Here is a 25,355-nt window from a genome sequence, read left to right as displayed (position 1 = left end):
ACACAACCCTGGTTTACATCACAGCACAGATTTTTGTAGGTATCAGCAAGCAGATTCTAAAGTACGTGTGGAAAGGCAAAGGAACTACAATAGCCGGTACAGTTTTGAAGAGAACAAGATAAACTAACACTTCCTGGTTTCAAGACGTAGTGTAAAGCTACAGTAGTGAATGTGTGGGGGACTTCTCTGGTGGTCTGGTGGCTAAGACTCTATGTTTCCAATGCAGGGAGCCTGGGTTCAATTCCTGGTCAGGGAACTAGATCCCATATGCTGCAACTAAGACCTGGCATAGCCAAATAAATATTTTTTAAAAGACTGTGTGGTACTGGCAAAAAGATGAGCACCATAGGTCAAAGAGAGCCCAGAAAATATATTCAGTTGGTTTTTTACAAAGGTAGTAAGGCGGTTCAGTGGAGTAAGGACAGTCAGTACAACTAATGGTGCTGCAGCAGTTTAGCTTCAGTATGCAAAAACAGAACCTCAAAGTGTAATTCATACCTTGTACAAAAGTTAACTCAAAATGTATTATAGATCCAAATGTAAAACACAAAACTGTGACACTTCAGAAGAAAACATAGAGAATTACACCAAAAGCATAGTCCATAAAAAATGGATATATAGCTATTTATCAAAGTTTAAGATTCACTCCATGAAAAGGCCCTGTTCAGAGAATAAAAAATCAGTCTACAGATTAGGAGAGAATATTTACAAAATCAGCGATCTAGTAGAAGACTTGTATCCAGAATGATACAACTGCATACCTGTTAAGAGTGGCTAAAATTACAAAAACAAAATCAAAAAAACTATAAGTGCCAAGTTCTGGCAAGGATGCAGAGCAAAAGGAATTCTCATGTATTCCTACTTAGAATGCAAAATAGTAGGGCTGCTTCAGAAAGCAGTTTGGCAACTTCTTATAAAGTTAAATATGTATTTGTCATACAACTGAACAGTCTTGCTTCTAGAGAATTTACTCAAGTGAATTGAAAACCATGCTTACACAGAAACTGTATTTTTCACTAATTTCTCCCAAAGAAAACAACAGAAATAACCTTCCAGCAGCTGAATGTATATACACACTCTGGTACATCTGCAGAAAGGAATATTGCTCAGCAATTAAAAAAAAAAAAAAAGGATGAATTTAATTCATGACAGTATAAATGAACTTAAATGAATTTTGCTAATTGAAATAAGCCAAATCCAAAAGATACGATTACATTTATATTTCACACTGGAAAATGGAGAACAGATAAGTAGTTCCCAGTGGTAGGGAGAGAAGGTGACTACAAAAGGAGTAGTATAGGGAATGTTTGAGGGGATGTGATACTGTATTGTTGGATACATGAATCTATGCTTTTGATAAAACCTACAAAACTATACAATACAGAGTGATTTTTTTTTTTTTAACTATATGCAGTTAAAAAAATCAACCAGGATTCCAGGGGAACCCAAGATGAAATACATGAATAATTATTAAAAATGAGTGATATGGTATGGAAGGGGATGAACTGGTCTAAATAACTTTGGAAACTATTGCTCAAGATGGTAAATTTGTTAAACACACACAGACACACACACCCTTAAATAAGTGAATACTATACATTGTAGATAAAGCCAGGTTTTTTGAGAAAGTTTCAGTTAAGCAAGGTGAATGGGAAGGTTATAATGAACCCTATTTTTCTGGATTTATAGTTGGAGGTTTCAGTATAAATGTATTTTTTTAAACATATATACAGATAGATACAAAAGTATAGATGTGTGTACACATGAATTCGAATACATCTGATATTTCCTCACTCTGACTGCTGAGTCTTAAATGAGTGACACCTGGAAACCGAGCACACCTAGCCCTCAGGTCCTAGTTTCTAAACACCATTCTCCAGTGACAGGAATCAAGCCTCCTTGCAGAAGTGATCGATTGTAGAGCTAGGGCCAGGAAAATACACATTGATCCAGAGGGGCCAGCAGATAAGGAAATACATGTCAAGTCAGAGGAACCAACCTTTCAGAGGAGCTCCCAATGGCCAGATCTAGAATAATTTAAACAACAAAATAAACAATAATATTATTGGATTATAACACAAAGAATAAAAAATAGACTGTTACTTAGTGACTGAATAAATAAATGGAGAAGGGACAGCTCTTCCTTAGGAATTGTAATCAATGCATGTAGAAAGTCTTGCTTACAAGAAATGGGGGACAGAAAGGCCTCTGTGCCTGGGAGCCCCACAGGGCCCTACTCGGTTTCAGACTCTTCACAAAAATTAACTCAAAATGGATTGCAGACCAAAATTTTTAAATGCAAAACTCTAATATTCTTAGACAATAATAAATGAGAAAACCTAAATGACCTTGGGTATGGTGATGCATTTTTGGATATAACACTATAGGCATGATCCACAAAATAAACAACGATATACTCCTACATGCATGTTAGAATGGCCAAAATCTGGAACACTGAGAACACTAAATGCTGGTGAGTTTGTGGAACAATAGGAACTGTCACAAATGCCAAATGGTAAGCCACTTTGGAAGACAGGTGACGTCTTACAAAACTGCTGCTGCTAAATCGCTTCAGTTGTGTCCAACCCTGTGCGACCCCACAGACGGTAGCTCACCAGGCTCCTCCGTACCTGGGATTCTCCAGGCAAGAATACTGGAGTCGGTTGCTACTTCCTTCTCCAATGCATGCATGCATGCTAAGTCGCTTCAGTCATGACTGACTCTGCAGCAGCCCACCAGGCTCCTCTGTCCACGGGATTCTTTAGGCAAGAATATTGGAGTAGGTTGCCATTTCCTTCTCCACTTACAAAACTAAGCATACTTTTACCATATGATCCAGCAATCACACTCCTTGATATTTACCTGCATAAAAACTTGCACATGGATGTTTATAGCAGTTTTATTCATAATTGTCAAAACTTGAAAGCAACCAAGATGTCCTTCAGTGGGTAACTGGATAAACTGGTACATCCAGACAATGGAGTACTTTTCAGTGCTAAAAGAAATAAGTGATTGAGCCATAAAAAGAAATGGAGGAAAATTAAATACAGATTACTAAGTGAAAGAAGCTAATCTGAAAAGGCTTCATACTGCATGATTCCAACTATATATGACATTCTGGAAAAGGCAAAACTTTTCTTTTTTTTAGTAAAAAGATCAGGAGTTGGAGAAAGGGAGGGATGAATAGGCAAAGCATGGAGCATTTTAGTGCAGTGAAACACTCTGATATTATAATTATTGATACATTTGAACAAACCCATAGAATTATGCAACACCAAGAATGAACCCTAAATGTAAACTAGGGATGTTGGGTGATAATGGTAACAAATGTACCACTTTGGTAATGGGGAAAGCTATGTATATGTGAGTTTATGGAAAATCTGTATGCCCCTCAGTTTTCCTGAACTGCTCAAAAAAGAAAGGTTTAAAGAAAAAAAAATAATATTATTGCATTATAACACAAAGAATTAAAAAATAATGAGACTGTTACTTAGTGATTGAATAAATGTAGAAGGGACAGCTCTTCCTTAGAGAAGACTTCTAATCAATGCCTGTAGAAAGAATGAGCGAAATGGCAAATCACCATTGTAATACAACAGTGCAGACCTTGAAGGCAAGGTCAATGGATGAGTACTAAAGTTAGCAAAAATTTAAGGAGAAACATGATATTTAAAAAATCTCAGAATATCACTCCCCAAATAATTGTTGATTATAAAAAGAAAAATAGTGATGTTTATAGTGGAGAATCCTAGTCATTTGGTTCGTCTTTCAGGAACTGGATGTGGAATACTGCCACTATCCTTCAGAAATAAAAACTATAGGAAGTTTCATTTAAGGCATAGAAGTATGTTTATAAGAATTGTAATAAACTGCAAAACTGATGGACAAACTACAAGTTTGACATTTAGCAACTTGTCAGTTATCTTGGTCTTTTTTAAGAGTTCATGAAGCATCTCTGTGGAATTCTAAAATCTGCCCCAGAAACTATCAGTATTTACACTGTTATCCCTGTAGGTTAAAGTGAAAAATGAATACACACACACCTATAGTATTTTGTTGTGTCTTAACAGTTGGAGATGGGTGAAGATATGTATAACAAAACAGTTGAAGAGGATTTTGCCACGTTTGAAACAGCAGTTTATAGGCCAGGTAGTTATTTTTCAGAGTCAGTGATGAGCCTCACTCCTCTTTCACACTGTTGTCTGCAGATAAACCTGCTTTCAGATTGGGACTTCATGGATCACTGATGCTTATAAAGATACCTTTCGCAGATTGACAGAGAAGCTTGACTTACTCAAGTAAAATAATTTTTAAAAACTAGTTGGATTATTCTAGTATATTAATATTTTTATATGTGTATAAAGAAAAGGAGCAATATGTTTCATTCATCTCTTTTCTGTATGATTTATCAATTCATTTCTCCTCTCATTTTCTTTATGTGGCTTTTCTCCATTGAAATTATTATACTCATTTGAAAATTATATTTGCAAATGATAAATATATAAATTTGTAAAACTGTTATACTTATTAACAAATATTTGAGTTCTTATTGTTTCATAATACTGTGTTAGTTACTGTGGGAAAAAAGAAGACAAAATAAATTCTGCCCACCACAGAATTTAATTAAGATAAATGTACATGTGTAACCAGGTAGGGTAGGGATGGGAGATTTAGATGTAAGTATTGGGCAAATTCCAGGAGATGGTGAAGGACAGGGAAGGCTGACGTGCTGCAGTTCATGGGGTCACAAAGAGTTGGGCACAACTTAGTGTCTGAACAAACAAAAACAAAAAAATAGTGTTAGCGTTCTCCAGATTCCAAACAGAAACTAGTTTCACGATTAGGAAGTCCTTTTATATGTTATCACAGCATGGCATAAGAACAGAACAAACTGGGGTAGGAGGATCTTTAAATCCTGGCCCTAGAGAACTTAAAAGAATCTTTCCTGTCTTTTGAAGTCAGCTACAGGTACAGAGACAATAAATAATGTATATTTGTACTCACTGCCTATATAATCATCTCTTTAGATTTCCAGACAACTCACAGTGTTCAGATAACATGTTTTTCTAAAGAAGTATTTTATATCAAGTACCAACAGTCTTAGTAACTCTCTTATTCCTCTTATGTGCTGAGTGCAGTCGGAGGAGGAGGAATTGGAGTTGGTGAGTGTGGGTTTCTACTTGAATGGAATTGAAAAAGATATGGAAAGTACTAATTCTTTTCAATGTTTTTATCTGAGTAATGTTCCCTTTGTTACACAGATTTTTTTTTTTTCCTTGCTGTTAAATACTGTCCAAACATTCTGAATAACTGAACCAAGCACTGGTACTGCAGAATGTGGTTTTTCTACTCACAATTATATATCTTGACCTGTTTTATTTGTTCTGGAAACTTTGGAATAGAGCCTTTATAAACAATAGCTGCCCGTGATCACAAGACATGTTAAAGAATTTTTTAAGGAAAGATATAAAATACCTTACATAGTTCCCCAAATTATTAATATATTTTTAGAAAATGACTTCACCCTCACAGTTCCTCAGATTGTAACACACTGTCTTGTGTTGTTTCTCTTTCTTTCAAAAAGATTACATCATTTTTGGTGAGGTCACCTTTTTCACAGAGTTAGAATTATTTCATCCTGCATGAGACAATCTGAACCACAAGGGGGTTCCCTGTTTATTAAAACGAATGTCTTTAATTGAACATACACAAACTTCCTTTTTTTCTATCAGAAGATATTCTGTCCTTAATAGTAGCTGTTACTTTTTTTCAAAAACAAATGATTTCTATTGGCTTTTCTTCTAGAAAATAAATTTGACTAAAAATAACTTTCAGTTGCTCTTTCTTTGGGAACTAAAACTCAAATCTCACAGAACTGATCTTCTGATTTCGAAGTCAGCTGCTAATTAGGTGACTTTAAGGGAACTAAAGACTTGAAAATGTTTAGTTTTTAGCATGGGCAGGGGTTTAGATTGCATGAAAGCATGGGGGAAAGGCATCTGTTCGTTTTACATTTTATTATTACATATATTTGCATGCTGGTGTGTTTTGCGCAATTTGTTTCTTTTCAAATAAGGTTGTGCTCTGTCCTTAAAATTAAAGATTCTTCTTTAACTTTGTGATCACTCTCACAGTTTTGGATGTGGTTTCACATTGGATAACTAAAATACACCGAAAGTGATGAAAGTGAAAGTCGTGTCTGACTCTTTGGGACCCCAAGGACTAGACAATCCATGGAAATCTCTTGGCCATGGGATTCTTGTGGTGTTGGATTATATCATGTGCAGATTTTAAGTATCTTTTAGGCAAATACTTTACTTACTGATACAATAATGATTAGCAAATGATAGTTTAAGATTAAATAATGTGTCTTAGATTAAATCTCACTATTTATACCCTTAAGAAGTTAATCATGAATGCTTCCTTGTGAATTTATGAATTATCTAGCAGTATGTTGCCCTCTAGTGGCTGTGGAAATCAGTGCCGTTGAGATTATGAGCCTTGATGGGTAGAACCAATGTATTGGAGTGTCACTGTTTTACAGACACACACACCACCACCACCACCCCATCTTGAGGTCACATTAGGAGACTTCCGTGGAGGTGAAGGTAGGGCATGGATAGAGCCAGGCTAGACCATGGCATACTGTGTTTTTCACCTAGTATTTGACTCCTGAAGTTTCAGTGACAAAATTTGTGAGAACAGATCTCTGTTCTCTCAAAGTAGATCTCTGTCTCAAAAATGCACTAAAATTTTTAACTTGATGCTGAGACAAAAATGTATACCTAGTTGTTATATGTTGACTTTTACATTCCTTAAAGTATACCCTCAATTACAAAATCTCAAAGGTAAATTTCTAAGTATTTGAAGACTAAAATCTAGCACATAAAAATACTTTTGATTAAGAAACAAACATTTAACCAGAAACTGTAGTCATTGATATTCTCTAAAACTTAAGTTAATTCAAATTCTAAAACTTAATTAAAATGCAGAGCTCTGTGTGTCAGAACCAAATCACAATCAGAGACACAATCTGTTAGAATCTAGAAAGTTGTTCAAATTGGCTTGAGCTCTAGAATAGAATCATGAGTGGGTCTGACCCAAAGTGAGTGCCCTGGAACCTACACTAAAGGCCCATTTAGAGCCAGGCTATAGAGGTGCCTTTAGAAGTTTTGCAATTCTAGAACAACTCTCCTTTCTGACAGCTCCAAGGGAATAGCTGTGGATATTTACCTTCAAAAAAAAAACAACAAAAAAAGCCAGTTATGTAGAAATCTTGGGCCAGAGAGTATCTTAGAACAATTTAAGGATATATCTTACATTTCCGAAGTACTTAATTTATCAAAGCACTTCTTACTGTTGCCTTACTAGATTCTCACAGTAGTACTGCAAAGCAGCAGTGCAGCGATCACCATCTTCTCTGCTTTACAACCAAAGAGATTTGGAGAGGGTGAAGGATTTTTCCAGTGCTCAGGAATTAGTGAATCTGGGACAAGAATCAGGCCAGTATAGCCTGAGTGGTCTTTCTAATATCCTCTAACTTAAGATTGGATAGAAAATACAAACTAAAAAAAAATAAAATGAGATATGAAATATCTAGATCTAACCAAAGGTCTTCAATCTGATTACCATTTGAAATAGTGATAGAGAAAACTGAATGACATCCTGACTCTCTGTAATCTCAAGGGCACTGAGTTATACTTTGATATGGCTTAGGCCCCCTAAATGTCAGTTACCAGGCTGTAATTTCTTCATTTAGAAAAAAACCCTGGAGTTATGCTTTAGCCTTCTTGTGTTCTAACCACATGAAACTTGGAGTCTCTCTTTCACTGATTCTCAGTTTTAGAACGTGTTCGCTTGAGGCAGCGCGTTGTGAGAAACTGCTCTTTCATACCCATACCCTTAGAGAATGGTGACTGTCTTAAACTGACTTGATTATTCTGTAGTTCATTTTGTTTCACTCCCACTGTAGATAGGATGCTATGTAGATGCTGTTGGTCAGCAAGCATTTACCATTGGTCATCTGCAGCCCTATGAGAAGTGTTATATTTTATTTAAAAGTTCTATACTCAAAGCTTCTCCATTCATAAGTGTCTGAAGAAGGGATACGTGGCTGAGTCTGCCATTAAAAAACAGGTCAATGTTGGATGATGGGAGAGGCTCTGCATGTATAGTGTCAGGGAGTATATGGTAAATCTCTGTACCTTTTCATCAATTTTTCTGTGAACCTAAAACTGCTCTTTAGAAAAATCTTAATAAAAATTTATATCTAAATACATACACATATACATATTTGTGTGTGTGTTAACTGCAGGATCTCAGGGAAGGAAATATGAATACAAGCTGCAGTTTAGTAAGCTATGACTTAAAACCCTGTTAATTTGTAAATCCAGCAAATAGAAGTAGTTTTGAACTCTTTTGGACTCTCATGGACTTATAATCTATATATACACAGATAACCTTGCTATCCTCAGGTATTTAAAATCTACACATATCTTACTTAGGTAGGGTAGCCTGGCAGTCTTTATAAGGGGCATCAAATCCTCATTTATGTTAACATATAAGTGTTATCAGCCCTAATGCAAGTTTTCTATTTTAAGGATGTATCTCTGACATCAATAAACTCTCTGAAAAAGGCACTAGGAGAAAATGAATGATTAATGTAAAATACATCCCTTAAAATTAAATAGTTATTCTCATTAGTATTTTTAAAGTTTTCACATAATCACTTGCTTCAGGGAATGATGTTCACATCATAAAACTGTGAAAAATGTCACTTTTAAATTGAATGTTCTATTTTAAATATTAAGCTTAAATATAAATACTCATAGAATAACACTTTTTTCTACTCTCTCACAGAATACCCAAAGGATAAGCAGTTCTCAAGCCACTCAACCCCTAGCTACCCCAGTGGTGTCTGTGACAACTCCAAGCCTGCCTCCGCAGGGCCTGGTGTACTCAGCAATGCCAACTGCCTACAACACAGGTGAGCCTGCCCTGTTCCTTTTGTGGGGTTTTTTTATTTGTTTTGTTTCAGTGTGTACTTTTGTGATTTTTTAAAAAATATATTTATTGAAATTATTTCAAGTTTCTTAGATTCACAGTTGGATATGTTAATGAAACACATGCTAGTCTTGAAAAAATTACACAATACACATTGATTATAGAAAGATTCCCCAGCATGAACTTCTGCTTACCCCTGAGAAACAACTAGCTCTTATCAAATTATGACGCATAGCAAACGGAGCAAAACACTTGGTGTTTTCTATGTAGTTCTTGTTACATAGCATCTCACTCTTCCAAGCTTTTAAAATAAGATGTTTTTCTGTATGCTGTGTCAACCTACCTTGGGAAAGACAGCATCCCTTGGGACCTCGGAACTCAGGGAGGTGGATCTAGGTGGCTGTGTCAGCAGGTCACATTTTCTTCCCTGTGATAGCCCGTTTGGTTTCTACTGTTTGTGCCTCGGGAGCAAGACCAGGAGCTTTCTTATTTCTCTTCAAAGCCAGTCACTCCTCACCTCTGAGGTGAGCTTTTCACTCATTCATGGTATTTAGACTTTTCATCCACAAATACCCTATTTAGGGAGTATATTAGATAAGTTTAAAAATACTGCAGTGATTGGAGGAGTGCTGTGTGGAGAGCCCGATGTATGAAGGTTTCTCTAGATGTGCCATTTAGGGATTGGCAGAGGACACATGGGGGAGCTTCCCTTTCTCACTAGCTGAGCCAAACACCTGATGCTTCAAAAGGAGGAGGAGTGAGAGAAAGAGTTAAAAATACCTTGCCAGTTTTTCAGAGACCACAGGGCAGGGCATTTTTGTGATTCTGATAGATTAATAAAGATCATCTAATTTCAGACTTCAGGGTAAATGCTGTAGCACAGTCTTTCACCCTGCTCTGTGGAGCTCCCTGAGGGGTGCAGAGCCATTAATATATTTGATTGCTGCTTTAATTCCAAGTAGTTCTTTTAAAACAAAAATGACTTTAAATGGTTTTGTTGAAAAGAAAGCTTCTTAGGAAATGTCTACTACCTTTTCCAACAATCAATATAAAAAAAAAAAATGTCCAAATCCATCAACTAAATCTAGAGTAAAGCCAGGGATTATACGTTCATAGAAATTCTGTTTCATTGTCCTGGTCACCAGCTATATGAGCAACACTAGTCTAGGGACATACATTTTCTCCCAGGTTTATTCTGGAAAAGGAGACATACCCAAGTTGGTAACCTATGGAGGCGAAGTCCTGAGTTGTTGAGGTTACCAGTTTATACTCTGATCTTTAAAAGGTGAGGAAAGTAGAAAATTTGTGAGCTAGAATGTTCAGAGGAGCGTTGGCCGAGGAGATGGTTCTTGAGCTGGGTGTCACCATTACATTACAGTTTACTGAGCATTTCATGACAGGTTTTTCCAGTAGAAAACTTAGATACCCCACTATATTTGTTTTTAGAAATGCCATTGGCTTTAAAGAATATTTTTTCCAAAGTCCAGAAGGAATTACCAAAACACAAAAATGGAGTCACATTCTCTTGAAACCATCCCTTATCAGTCTCACTCCTGTAACTACTTACTTCTCTCTCAGAGCACCTGTTCTGTTTAATGTTACCACATTATCTTTAATGTATTTATCTTTTTAAAACATGCATCTATATTTTGTCTTTCATTAGTATATCAACTACTTTTCTGTACATAGTTAAGAATCAAACACATGCCAGTCAGTCAGTACAGGGATAAATAAATGAGCAACATTTCAAAAAGTACAGTAGTTCTGTGTGGAGGAATCATATAGACACTTCCTCATGCCCATCTGTAAGATCACTCCCAGCTTCTTACCTTATTCATGGATCCATTCAGCACAGATTGATTGAGTGTGTTCTGTGTGACAAGCACTGTGCCAGGCACTGGCAATATACAGGAGCGCACAGTTAACAATGGAACGTAGGGTCTATCAGAGGAGAAAGACACAAGACAAATAGCTCTAGGAGTAATTTATCACCATCCTGTTAAGGGCCATACTGAAGCTTTGACCTGAAGAGGCTTCGACCTGCCTCAGCCAGGCAGAGTAGGGAGAGTGCCCCAGGAACGGGGAGCACTGTGTGCAGAGGCAGCAGGAGCATGGCTGACGTGGCCAGATGGCTGTAGAGTTGAAACCACAGAGGGAGGTTGGGATGCATACGCCTTGCGGAGGACTTTTGGACATGATCTTGAGACATTGGGAAGCCATAAAAAGGTTTTAAGCAGAGCGGTATCATGACTATATTTGTTTTGTGTGATCACTTAACTACAGCACTCATGGCGCGACCACACAAGAGGCTACTATGATAGTCCAACTAATGAGTGCTAAAGGTGTGAACTAGGCTGGTGGCAATAGAGACGGTGAGATGTGGGCAGGCTTGAGAGACAGTAGCTAGAATTGACTAGACTTGATTGTTGGTGGTGGAAGTAAGTATCAAGGGTAACACCCACAGATTTGGCATGAACAGTTATAGGAGAGTTGGTGCCATTTACTAGAGAGAGGCAGGTTTGGAGGAAATGATGAGTCCAGTGGGATCATGTCAGACTTGATGTGTCTGGAGAAACATCATGACAAGTAGACATGTCAAGTGGGTAGTTGGAAGGACTTGGAGGCACTGTGGAAGGCGCAGTGTGATGGACCCCCCCGACCCAGCTTCTGTGGGGAGGGGCAAGGCAATGTTAGAGAGCAGTGACTGAAAAAAGATCCCAAGCACAGCTATGCTGTTTAAACTCAGGTTCTTTTTTAAAATGCTAATTCACCAGGGAGACTAATTTCTTTAAATACTTCTCTCAAGACATGAAAAAGAAGTTAAAAGTAGAAGAGCTTTTGCCACCTCTCTTTAGAACTAAATGGAAAAAAACAAATGTTAATGTTGAACTGAAATAACTCTATATGTGAGTGATAACTAACATGCTATGTCTTGGCCAAAATGATTATGACTGAAGCATTTATGTCTTATAACACAAAGTTTTTCATGAACTTTCATTTTGCATGCAATCAGGGATCTTTGACAGTTCCTGTACTTCGAAAAAATGCAATTAATTGTATGATAGTGAATATACTGTCTATGTCACTAAGCTTGACAGCCCATGAAAAGGGGTCCTGAATCTTTTCTGTTTCCCCTGTACTTCAAAAATATGAGACATGCTGAACTAGTTGTAGTCAGGATGAACTGGAGTGTTTTCTCTTTTGTTCATGAGGGTAGTGGTGGGCATATATATTTTAAATAGCAATTGTATAGGAACATCTTTTAGTGACAGCATTTTTATTATTTCTGTTTACAATCCTGGAATAAGTATCTCAACTTTTTGTGAAAAATTAAGCTATAAATGTTTAGTACAAAATTGAAACCTTTTTTACTGAAATAATCCCAGACAACTGAATATAGCTAGGTCCTAGAAACCTCCCGAAAGAAAATTTTTTGTCAGTTGTAGACCATAAGCTTGTTTTTGGCTTCCCTGGTGGCTCAGTCAGTAGAGAATCCGCCTGCAATGTAGGAGACCTGGGTTCTATTCCTGGGTTGGGAAGATCCCCTGGAGGGGAGGACATTGCAACCCACTCCAGTATTCTTGCTGGAGAGTCCCCATGGACAGAGGAGCCTCAGGGGCTCGTTGGACACGACTGAGCGACTAAGCACAAAGGGAGTTTTTTGATGCTATGAAGTACCTGGCTTCTTTCAGACTAAGAAAATTATGGGCACAACTATTTGAAAAGCAGGTGTTGTATGGTCCTTTTATTACACACACAAGCAACATTTCCTTCTTTTTTAGACTACTCGCTGACTAGTGCAGACCTGTCAGCACTGCAGGGCTTCAACTCGCCAGGAATGCTGTCTCTGGGACAGGTGTCTGCCTGGCAGCAGCACCATTTAGGACAAGCAGCCCTCAACTCTCTCGTGTGAGTAACTGACTAGATGTTTTCACCAAACCTCTACCTACGCTTCCCAACCTGTGTCTCATTCCACTGTTAGAAGAAAGGTAACCTGAAGGTATTCAGGCCTACCTGCCACCCTTCTCTTTCCTTGCTTTGGTTAACATCAACAGACAGAATAAGAAAATGAGCTGTGCCCGTTGCTTTATCCCTGGATCGTAGGGAAGGGTGGTAGGGGCTGGGTTTCTTATGTATGGGTCAGGCTATGGGGGATTCATGTGGTTGACCCCAGTCCACTGCACACATTGTACCTCTCCAGGAAGGGTTCGCAAGAGAATGTTCCTTACAGACTGCGTGAAAAGGGATTACAGTGGTGCTCAGGAAGGACAGGCATCACTAGCAGGAAGAGAAGGAATGGTGTTTTGGTAAAACTAGAATAGTCAGCCCAAGGAGAAGCTGGAGGAGAACGGTCCAGAAGAGGGGACAGCGTAACAGGTTAGCTGTGTCGCTCCTGCTCAGGATACGAGGGACACCCGGCCTCCCAGCCTCTTGGCCTAAAAGTCCCCAGAGAGGCTCCCTGCATCCTGGTAGCTCCACAGTACACACTGTCGTTGGTCATCAACTCGGGAACTATGTCATGGAGAAATGGCCAGGGTATCTGAGGGAAATCTCTTTGCTTACACAGGTGTTTGGCCCTCGGGCGTGTGCAGAGCATCCTAAATGAGCATACTAAAAATAGCCATGCAAAGGCAGGCAGAAAAGGCTTGGTGCTCAGGCTGAGGAAGAGGCGTGTGCACACTTTACTGTGTCCTCCTCTGAGCCACTCTCTTAGCCTTTCTGAGACTCGTCTGGAGAGTGGGGTGACGTGGCTGCCTTCTGAGAGCTGCTGTGAGTGTAGGTGGCGGGTGTCATCACAGAGGCAGAGCAGAGCGGAGGGGGAGTTGGGGTCAGGGTGCCACTGTCCCTCTGCCACTTTGGTCCCCGCGCGTCAGTCACTGACACTGTTTTGGAAACTTCAGCCACAGAAGTACCAAGATTAAGGTAACAGAACCAGCCACTAGAAATCTTGACTACTCATTTCTGTTTTTACCAGGAATATGTTATTTTTTCTGTGTGAAGCACTGCAGGAAACACCAAAACTAGTCTTGGGGAGTTATGGCAGTGTTTCAGACCCTGGGCTCTCTGTCAGTCAGGTGGTATCTGTAGTATCCCATTCGTGCAGATGCAGTCACAAACCAGCTGTCTAACAGATCTTTGTTTTTTTCCTTCAGTGCTGGAGGGCAGTTATCTCAGGGTTCAAATTTATCCATTAATACCAACCAAAACATCAACATTAAGTCAGAACCAATTTCACCTCCCCGGGATCGAATGACCCCATCAGGCTTCCAGCAGCAGCAGCAGCCACAGCCGCCGCCACCGCCGCCACAGGCCCCACAGCCGCAGCCCCGGCAGGAGGTGGGCCGCTCCCCTGTGGACAGTCTGAGCAGCTCCAGCAGCTCCTACGACGGCAGTGACCGGGAGGATCCGCGGGGCGACTTCCACTCTCCCGTTGTGCTCGGCCGGCCCCCAAACTCTGAGGACAGAGAAAGCCCTTCCGTAAAGCGGATGCGGATGGATGCGTGGGTGACCTAAGGCTTCCAGGCAGGTGTTTGTACTTTGTGTTACTGCAGTGAACTGCTCTACATATCTAAACTGGTAAATAAGGACATGAGTTAAATATATTTATATGTACATACATACATATATATCCCTTTACATATATATGTATGTGGGTGTGAGTGTGTGTATGTGTGGGTGTGTGTTGCGTACACAGAATCAGGCACTTACCTGCTAACTCTTGTAGATGTGCAGGTGTGCGTACCACGGCAAACAGCACCCTGTAGGCAGAGTCTAGTCTGGCACTTCCTTGGACTACTTGTTTCATAAGATAACCAGTTTTTGCAGAGAAACATGTACCCTATATATAATTCTCCCACACTAGCTTGCAGAAACCTAGAGGGCCCCTACTTGTTTTATTTAACTGTGCGGTGACTGTAGTTACTTAAGAAAAATGCTTTGTAGAACAGAGCAGTAGAAAAGCAGGAACCAAGAAAGCAATACTGTACATAAAATGTCATTTATATTAATTACCCAACCTGGCATGGGTCTCTGTTGCAAAGAGGTGCATGGGAAAGGGCTGTTGATATTAAAAAACATAACAAAAAAGCCCCACACATAACTGTTTTGCACGTGCAAAAATGTATTGGGTCAAAGAAGTGATCTTTAGCTAATAAAAAAGAGAGAGAATAGAAAACACGCATGAGATATTCAGAAAATATTAGCCTAGAGATATAGAGCATTAACAGTAAATTAATATATTAAGTTATAATTGGAATATGTCAGAAGTTTCTTTTTACATTCATATCATAAAATTAAAGAAACTGATTTTAGCTCATGTATATTTTATATAAAAGAAAACACCCTTATAAATTGATGACTATATATAAAATTATATTCACTACTTTTGAACACATTCTGCTATGAATTATTTATATAAGCCAAAGCTGTATGTTGTAACTTTTTTTTTTTTTTTTAGAGAATAGCTTTATCTTGTTTTAACTTTTTAGTTTTTATTTTGAGAGGGGGAAAAAAACAAAAATATCTTGCAAGCAGAACCTTGGAAAAAAAAAGCCATGAACACTTATTATTCTATATGTAAATTAAAAGTTGAGCCAAACTCTTTGTGTATATAGCATCTTAAATATATTATCACCTTTGATGTAAGTACCTATGTATTGTATGGTCACCAGATTAAAAAGTATATTTTTGTGGATTGCCGCCAATTTAGGGGGAAAAGGCGAGATCCTTATTAAGTAGAGTATTCACTGTTTAATATTTACTATTTTGTTAAATATACTGTACTTTGGATTTTAATTATTGGCCCAGTCTTTTCAGAGGATTGTATAAAGGGGTTTCTCCCCTCACTGGTGGTGAATGTGTGATGTTACATTGTAATCTTTGTGCCGTATGGGTTAAGCATTATTATATATTTTATATGTGTATATAAATAGCAAAGTGGCAAAAAAAATTGATGTTAAGTTCATCCTGCATAAATGTAAAAATGTGTTGTAACAGATTTTATAAGGCATTATTTAAAACTTGCCTTTTGTGAGGAAAAAAAATATAGTAGAAAAACTGACCTAATTTAATTAATATTAGAGAAAATGGCAAAATAGTAGATGAGCACAAAGGTTTTATAAGTGGTAAATGATTAGGGAAGAATATTTGTGGGGGAAGGGATCTTTGTTTCTTGACCTTTTAAAATAGATTGATGCAGCTGGTTACAAGATAACTATCATTCTGGACACTCTGTGCATTGAATGACACTTCAGTGTGGGGAGAAGTCCTCTCATGGTGCAGATCCTTGGCATGACTCTTGCCATCCTGATGCCCTCAACTGAGATGCTGACCAAGGCCTTACTCTCTCAGGAAGACAGCTAAGTGGTGACAGCAAGTTCGGCAGTTCCCTGGGCTTGTGCCATGACAAAATTCAAAGTCCTGTATATCTTTCATCGTCGATTTTTAAATACTCGTTTTCTTGAGAAACTCAAAATAAGGGTTGAAAATTACTGCTATTTTATATTTTAAACTTAATATTAAGCAGCTACCTACAATTTTTACTTACGTTTTTGCTTTTTCCCCCTAAATTGCGTTCCTTGTGACATTTTCCTCATATGCTGTTTGTGACAAATCATCAGCCAGATTTCCTGGCTGACACATAGGTAGTTAGGTACAGGATAAACTTGTGGCATTCACAGCTGCAAAGTGGAATTCTGTTTTTAATGACATTTTGGGTAGTAAATTTTGATAGAGGCCAAAAAAGGGAGGGTGATACACTCTCCCCTCTCATCGGTTTAGACATTTGGTTTTTATTCAGAATGGATTTGTTTTGTTTTGTTTTAAATATACTTATTTTACTGAACAACTTACAGGCACATTTCTTCATGAGATCACACCTAATTGAAACAACGCAGTTTCCCAACACTGAATTTCCAAGATAATCCTTACCACTTTGTAAACCATTTATAGCTTTGAAGTGTTCAGTGCTTCTTTGGTTGTTATTTATGCATGTTCATGAACTTCTGCTGTACATGGGATAGGAGTTAACACATTCACATTTACTGTCTATTTTCTTGTGTGCCTTACGAGATGGCTTTTCTGACTGTATCTCAATAGTCTTTCTTTCTATGCAGGTTTATAATCAGTACAACTACTGTTTTCTAAAATAATATTACCAAGGCTCGGAGTTTGTATTTCAATTACACTGACCAAGTAACAATGTATTCCATTTTCAGGAACTGAGTATTTGACTGTTAACCCTTTTCTCATATGCCCAGTGTGACTTAGAGCATATGGACTTGACAGAGGCACTCTCGCCCCATGTACGAACACATTACACACACGCATCTCCTGGTGGGAACCAGCTCAGAGTGGGGAAGACACGAACCACGTTACTTTAGAACCTACTTTTCTTACCCTTTTTGGACTCCTGTGTTTTGTATGACACCATCGCAAGAAATTTTATCCCTGCAGATGAAGTATTTTATTACTAAAAGACAAAAACAAAAAAAGCTAGAGTAAATTGCACTGGTTCAAGTACGGTTTCCAGCAGCTGTACTTCCTTCAGCAGTCTACCTGGTACTACATTGAAAGGGAAAGTCACCATTGTATGTCTACAGATGGTCCCAATCAAAACTCCATCTTTTGAGCCCTAATTATGTCCATTGTGTTAAGAGACTAAATCAGGGGTTTGTTCTAAAAGAACAATATATGTTTTACCATTTCCTTTTACTGTAAGGACAGCTAATAAAGCATTAACATATTTTCTGTATTAACCATCATGCGCACAAGAAATACATAGTAAATAAGGAACCAGAAAACTCCTGGCATCGGATCATAAGAAGCTAGATGATTAGAATGTGAAAAAGATTTTACAAATGTAAAACTTTTATTTCTCTGTAGAAACTTTCTTCACTTTGCTGTGCAAGAAGACACTGCTTTGCTATATTTAAAATGGCTTTTTTAAAAGAGATTTATGTATTTGGTAAATGTTTGTAGTCAACAGTTCACACAAGAAGCTGTACACGGTTTGAACATGTAAAACCGTTTGGCGGCACAAGCTGGACTTTGTTGCCATCCTTGAGATGAACCTTTTAAGAAAAAATAAGTTAATCTCAATTTTTCCCTGAATGTGTTGTTTTTTTCCTTCATTATACAATAAATATTATAGTGAACTTTTTATCAAATGGTTAAGAAAATGTTAGAGGTTGTTGTAAACTATTTGTATCCTGCACTCACTACAGTAAAGACGGACTGGCTTTTCCTGTGTACTCCAGACTCTGTCATGTTTGCCACCAGTCGCCCTCTTTTCCCTTCCCTTCCCTTTCCCAAACCTCTTCCGCCTGCAGGTCCCTTTTACTTCCTTTGAGATGTGGTCGAGGAAATTGTTACAGCGCCCCACCCACCCCCCTGTATTGGCTCCTGAGGCCTCTCCTCCTGGGCGGCCCTGGACCCTTCAGGAAGCAGCCAGCAATCTGGTCCCAGCATCGGCCAGCCTGGCTGTTCTGTGCCTGTTGGTGTGGATACATTAAACCCATTCAGGCTGTGATAACAGCTTCCTGCAGGATACGCTACTAGAGTGCAGGGGTGGATGTGGGGCATCTGTTAGAACTTAACTGTCATCAGTTTATTTTTCTTTCAAGTTTAGGTGGTGAAATGATTTGTTTTACCCAAAATGCATACATAATACTGAGCTGGGGTGGCAGAAACAGATTTACTAAATAAGTCTTTATTTTCAAAAGTGGCAGATGTGAAAAATTATCTTAAACTTGCGGTGAAAAGTTTTTTTCTTCTGATTTGCCTTCCGAGCCATCTCCCAGCTAAGCAGATTCTTGCTGTCAGTTAAATTAAAAGCTAAATTTTTGTGCTGGCTTTACTTGCTAGCTACTGTGAAACTCTGATTAGCCGGTTTTGAAAGCTGGTTGAAGCCTGTGGCTAAAAATAATCACAGCTGCAGCTACTTGAAATCAATTCACTGTGACTTCCTAGTTAGCTCCCATGCATCCTGTCTTCCTCTAGGCTCTGTCTTGTTTTTAAGTTGATTCTGTGTCTGACTGGTACCAGCCAAGAAAATGGTTTTACAGTGATGGCCTTCTGCCAGCAGGATGGCTCCTGCCACCTCCCATCTGCCTGTCCAGTCTCTCACAAGGAGTCAAAGTACCACTTGGTTGTAGAACTGAGGAGACAGCTGTGTTCCTGCCAGCTGACACAAGGGTTGGAAGGTTCCAAACGGGTACCTGAAGCACTCCAGGGAGGGGCTGGCAGGGGCTGAGTGGACATGTGCCCCCAGACAGTGTGAGAGCTGGGTCCCAGCCCAGGACTGCACATTGCCAGGGTGAATTCCCACCTCCACTTCAGTGTCTGCTTCCAGAGGAACCAGCTTCGAGAACGTGTCCTAGACTCCACAGGCAGGCTGCTCTGTGAATACCAAAGTGTCCAAACGTAGCTAGGGAAAGAAAAAAGTCAGTTACACTAACTGGTTTCACCATATTATCCTCTCCTACCTTTCTTCTTAGACTTTAGTTTTGAACTAATTTTTAACTTACAGAAAAGTTGAAAAAATAGTAGGTTCATATGTCCCTTTCTCAGCTTTCCCTAATGTTAATATTTATATAACCGTAGTACCACTCAGAGAAGGCAATGGCACCCCACTCCAGTACTCTTGCCTAGAAAATCCCATGGATGGAGGAGCCTGGTAGGCTGCAGTCCATGGGGTTGCGAAGAGTCGGACACGACTGAGCGACTTCACTTTCACTTTTCACTGTCATGCATTGGAGAAGGAAATGGCAACCCACTCCAGTGTTCTTGCCTGGAGAATCCCAGGGACGGGGGAGCCTGGTGGGCTGCACAGAGTTGGACACGACTGAAGCAACTTAGCAGCAGCAGCAGCAGTACCACTGTCTCGAAGAGTCGGACACCACTGAGCGACTAAGCACAGCACAGTACCATTATCAGAAGCAAGAACTTAACACCGATATAACACTAGTAACTGAACACCTTATTTGAATTTCACCACTTTATCCACTATTTCTAATCTAGGATCCAACCCAGGATCCCACATTGTATTTAGTTGTTATGTCTCTGTAATAGTTCCCCAGTCTTTTCTTGTCTTTAAAAAGACAAGGTGCTTTTGAAGAATACTGATCAATTATCCTGAATAGTATTCCCTTGATGTGGATTTGTCTGATGTTTTCTTATGATTATAATGAGCATGCATTTTGGCAGGAATACCACAGAGGTGTGTCCGTAATGCATCATGCATTTCATGATGTTGTATGTTTGCAAGGTGATGTTGACCATGACCACTTGGTTAAGTGGTTTCTTTTGGGTTTCTCCACTGTAGAGTTACTGTCTTTTCCTTGTTGATAAGTATCTTGGGGAGATACTTTGAAACTATATAGATTTCTCGAACATACCTAATAATTTTAGCTGCTTGGTTACAATAATTAATTTCTGAAGTATTTGCCTGATTTCTTCTACATTTATTAATTGGACTTCTGTAAGGAAGAGCTGTCCCTCTCCCCACTAATTTATTTTATTATAATGGATTCATGATTTTTTTTTTTCCCTTTGGGTTATAATCTAGTACTATCATTCTGTTTCTGAAGTTATTCCAGCTTTGGTCATTAAGAGCTCCTTCAGGTAGATGCCGATGTTTCTTGGAAAAGCTCCTTCCCACTTTTTAAGCATTTCTTTACTTTCTGGCAAGATGTTAAACACTGATACTCATTCCAGGTACTGGAACAACCACCTCTCTAAGATTCCTAGATCCATGTATTGGAGAATGCCATATAGAAACCAAGGTAAGTGCACTTTATTTGCTCATTGATACTAGAGTATCACTGCTCTTTGGCCCTCTCTGCAGCCAAAGCTAGGAAATAAATGTAGGTATGTTCACTCACTGGCTTCCCAGGTGGCTCAGTGGTAAATAATCTGCCTGTGAATGCAGGAGTTGTGGGTTGCATCCCTGGGTGGGGAAGATCCCCTGGAAGAGGAAATGGCAACCCAGTCCAGTATTCTTGCCAGGATAATCCCATGGACAGAGGAGCCTCACAGGCTACAGTCCATGGGGTTGCGCAGAGGTGGACACGACTGAGCACTCATGTATGCTCTTGAAAACAGACAAATCCATATTTTGCAGCTAGTTATCTAAACATGTATGTGGAAAAACATGAGTTTTATAGTAATACTTTTAGATTTCAGTTCAACTTCACAGGATTCCTTTTAGCCTCTCTTTTCCTTATTTGTAAATTCTTTCTCCTCAGGTAAGAACCTGACTTTACTATCTGCAATCTTTTTTACTTACTTCGTCAATTTTAGTGTACACATTAGTTTTAGAACTGCCAGTCCAGGGACTTAGTTGGTCCAGTGTTAGGACTCTGTGTTTCCACTGCAGGGAGCACAGGTTTGATCCCTGGTCTAGGAACTAAGATCCTGCATGACTCGAAGCCAAAAAAAATTGCCAGTCCACACCTAAGTGAGAAACATTTATTGACCAGATTAGAGCGTTTGTATAGTTCCTTTTCCATCTGGCCTTACATTTATCCGTTGAGGGCAGTGTTTTCCGTAGTTTTAGTTCCCAACCACCTTCCATGTTGTTATTCAATATAATATATAGTTAGGACCATCTGTTGATGTTTTTACTTCAGGTACCCTCCCCTCATGGGCTTCCCAGGTGGCTAGCTCAGTGGTAAAGAATCCACTTGCCAATGCTGGAGATGCAGGTTCAATCCCTGGTTCAGGTACATCCCCTGGAGGAGGGAATGGCAACCCATTCCAGTATTCTTGCCAGGATAATCCCATGGAAAGAAGAGTCTGGCAGGTTTTGCATGGGTTTGCAGAGTTAGACAACTGAGCATACATGCACTCTGTCTCATGCTGGTTGTTTTTTATTGGAGGGGAGATGAATGAATGGTATCTGAAGCATTGCTGCAGCTAAGTCACTTCAGTCGTGTCAGGCTCTGTGCAACCCCATAGACAGCAGCCTACCAGGCTCCTCCATCCCTGGGATTCTCCAGGCAAGAGTACTGGAGTGGGTTGCCATTTCCTTCTCCAGTGCATGAAAATGAAAAGTGAAAGTGAAGTCGCTCAGTTGTGTCTGACTCTTAGCGACCCCATGGACTGCAGCCTACCAGGCTCCTCCATCCATGGGATTTTCCAGGCAAGAGTATTGGAATAGGTTCCCATTGCCTTCAATATGTTGTAAGAATCAGAACTATCAAAAGATACTCGAGTATTGTCACTCTTTTCTCACCCCTGCTACCCCACCCCTTCCCTGAATTCTGCCAGCCCTCTACTGATAACTAATCTCTAGCTTCTGGTTTAATCATTCCAGTGTATCTGGTATAAACAGAATATAAACTACACACTCCTGAACAACTAATGGGTCAAAAAAGAGAAATCAAGAAATATCTTGAAACATGCAGATGGAGACAAAACATACCAAAACTAATGGGATGCCACAAAAGTGATTCATAAAGAGAAATTTATAGTGATAAATGCATATATAAAGTGAAGTGAAAGTCGCTCAGTCATGTCTGACTCTTTGTGACCCCATGGACTATATAGTCCATGGAATTCTCCAGGCCAGAATACTAGAGTGGATAGCTATTCCCTTCTCCAGGGGATAATTCCCAACCTAGGGATCGAACTCAGGTCTCCTGCATTGTAGTGGATTCTTTACCAACTAAGCTATGAGGGAAGCCCAGAAATGCATATATAAACAAAAAAGAAAGATCCCAGATAAAAAACCTAACTACATCTCAAGGAACTTAGAAAAGAACTAACTAAGCCAAGGTAAGCAGAGAGAAGGGAACAACAGATCAGAGGGGAAATGAAATAGAGATCATTAAAAAAAAAAAAGATCATAGAAAAAAATGTAAAAGATTCAAAACAAAGCTGATTAAAAAATTGGCAAACTTTTAGCTGGATTAATTAAGAATAGAAGAGAATGCAATGAGAAATGAAAAAGGTGATATTACAACTGATAATACAGAAATATATAGGATCATAAGACTTAACATACCAGCAAATTGAACAACATAGAAGAAATGGATAAATTCCTAGAAACGTACAACCTACCAGGACTGAATCTGGAAGAAACAGAAAATCTGACTAAACCAATAACAGATTAAATCAGTAATCAAAAACCTCCCAACACAAAAAAAGCCCAGGGTCAGTTGTTTTGCTGGTGAATCCTACTGGTTAAAGAATTGCCAGTCCTCAAACTATTCCCAAAAAATTGAATGGGAGGGAACACTGCCAAACTCATTTAATGAGGCCAGGACTTACTGATACCAAAGCCAAATAAGGACAATGTAAGGAAAATTACAAGCCAGTATCCCTGAACAGAAATGCAAAAATTCTCAGCAAAATATTAGCAAAACACATTAAAAGGATAAGATACTATGATCAAGTGAGGTTTATCCCTAGGATATAAGGGTGGCTCAACATATACAAATAAAACCATGTGATAAATCACATTAATAAATAAAAGATGAAAATCATATGATCATTTCAATAGATGCAGAAAAAGGGTTTGACAAAACATCCTTTCATGATAAAAATGCTCAATGAAGTGAGTATAGAAAGGGCAAACCTCAACATGACAAACCCACAACCATCCAACCCATAGTCATGCAACAGTGAAAGGTTGAAAGCTTTTCAAGATCAGGAACAAGACAAGGACACCCACTCTCCACTCTTGGTCAACGTACTTGCAGTCCTAGCCAGAGCAATTGGGCAAGATAATAAAATAGATTCTGGGGGGAAAATGGCTATGTAGGACATACCAGCTTCCCGGACCCCAAACAAAGATCAATGATTAGGCAGCTATTGACAAAAACCACTCCAGATCTCTCGAAATTTTAGCAACACTATGGAACAAAAAATGAAACACTGAGAATGACTGAACAAGAAGAGAAGACAAATACTACATTTTGCCTCTGCATTATCCCATCATCCAAGACAATATTCAGCGGCAAGAAGGCACTTCCTAGCTATGAAGAGTCCCCTGAGTGGGAGACTTGCCCTACAGGAAAACTCAGCAGCTTCTACCACTGAAGTCACCAGCCAGCTGCTCTATTTGCCAGCCACACCATTTACATTCTGAACACCAGCCAGCTGCACTTTGCTCCAGTCCCTGCTTCCCCACCCTCCCCTCCCTCTCCTGCCTTCCGTCAGAGCCTGGACCTGCATCTGGTAGTGCACCAAGGTCCCTGTGGCTGCACAAAGGGGTCAGACACCTGAGTCCCTCCTCACCTCCACCAGAACCTGGGAACTACACCTGGAGCAAACTCTGGCTTCAGGAGCTCCATGAATGTAAGACACAAGCCTCTGTGCCCTCACCTGACCCTCACCACTGGCTCTGTGCGAGGGACTAGACCCTCCAAATGCCCACATGTATATACAAGCCTGACACTGGCCACAAGCCTAACGCTGGTCACTGGCTTCCACTGTAGCACATAAACAGAGAGATGAGGGGGTACAGCCACAGATAGACATCCTGACAGCCAAAATCCCCAGAGGCTACTTTGGGGCAAGGATCAGGCCCTGCCTTCCCTTACTGGCAGCAACAAGATGCCTACCTATCAAGACCCCCTTCCAGCTTTGCCCCAGCATGCCAACAGCTCAACTCCCATCACCAGCCCTCACTATAGTGCACACACGCCCCAGGGAGAGTGTAGCACATGGACATCCAGGGCACCTGCAGCTGCTTGCAGGCCTGGATCAGACCCTGCCTTCTGTCCCTGGCCAGTACCACCACACCTACCTGTAACTAGCCCCTCCAACAGTGCCCCTACATGTCTCCAGCCTGAGCCCCACCCCTGGTCTTCACTGCAGTGTGCCTAGCCAGGGGGAGAGAAAACATATAGGAGAGGGCACCAGTGTCCAGGGCCCCCAGCAGCTGTTTCTGAGTCCAGATGAGACCGTGTCTTCTGTTGCTGGCCAGCACCACCAGGCTCCTGTGTAGCTAGTTCCTCCAGCTGAGGATCTGCATGCCCCCGGGCATAACCCCGTCACTATCCTCCACTGCAGAATGCATACCTGGGGGGAGAGTGTGAAGCCACAGGACACCCAGGTCCTTCACAAATACCACTGACCCACATCTTACTGCCAGGCTTGACCCCCATCACTTCAAGTGTGCCTGAAAATAACCTCTGCCTCTACATAAGCACCAGCCATGGCCCCTGCAGCACAGTATGGACACACTACTGGCTCCAGCCACCACTACTGTCTGCCCTAATCCCTAGCTACTTGATCCAGGAGGCACAGCTTAGAAGGCCCATATCTCCTGCAGCTATTTCAGACCCCTGAGTGCTCACCTAGGAATACAGTTGTCAGTACTGCAGATCTGACTGGTTTGAGACAGA

General features: G+C 40.0%; 1 protein-coding gene across 13 annotated transcripts in view; it reads left to right on the top strand.

Annotated features, from left to right (window-relative positions):
• Positions 1 to 18,254, top strand: part of MEF2A (myocyte enhancer factor 2A) — a 180,566-nt gene extending 162,312 nt beyond the window's left edge. For 10 of the 13 annotated variants that reach the window (XM_005221713.5, XM_005221712.5, XM_005221715.5 and 7 more), the window contains 4 exons: positions 5,139 to 5,162; positions 8,860 to 8,986; positions 12,786 to 12,912; positions 14,157 to 18,254. In XM_005221713.5, coding sequence (XP_005221770.1) covers positions 5,139 to 5,162; positions 8,860 to 8,986; positions 12,786 to 12,912; positions 14,157 to 14,517 — 639 coding nt within the window. In that variant the 3' untranslated portion in view covers positions 14,518 to 18,254. 13 annotated transcript variants of the gene reach the window in all.
• Positions 18,255 to 25,355: the final 7,101 nt, after the last annotated feature.

Source organism: Bos taurus, chromosome 21, assembly GCF_002263795.3.
Source record: "Bos taurus isolate L1 Dominette 01449 registration number 42190680 breed Hereford chromosome 21, ARS-UCD2.0, whole genome shotgun sequence".
Classification (NCBI taxonomy): domain Eukaryota; kingdom Metazoa; phylum Chordata; class Mammalia; order Artiodactyla; family Bovidae; genus Bos; species Bos taurus.
Note: the sequence above shows the minus strand (reverse complement) of the source record. Positions and strands in the feature narration are given on the sequence as shown.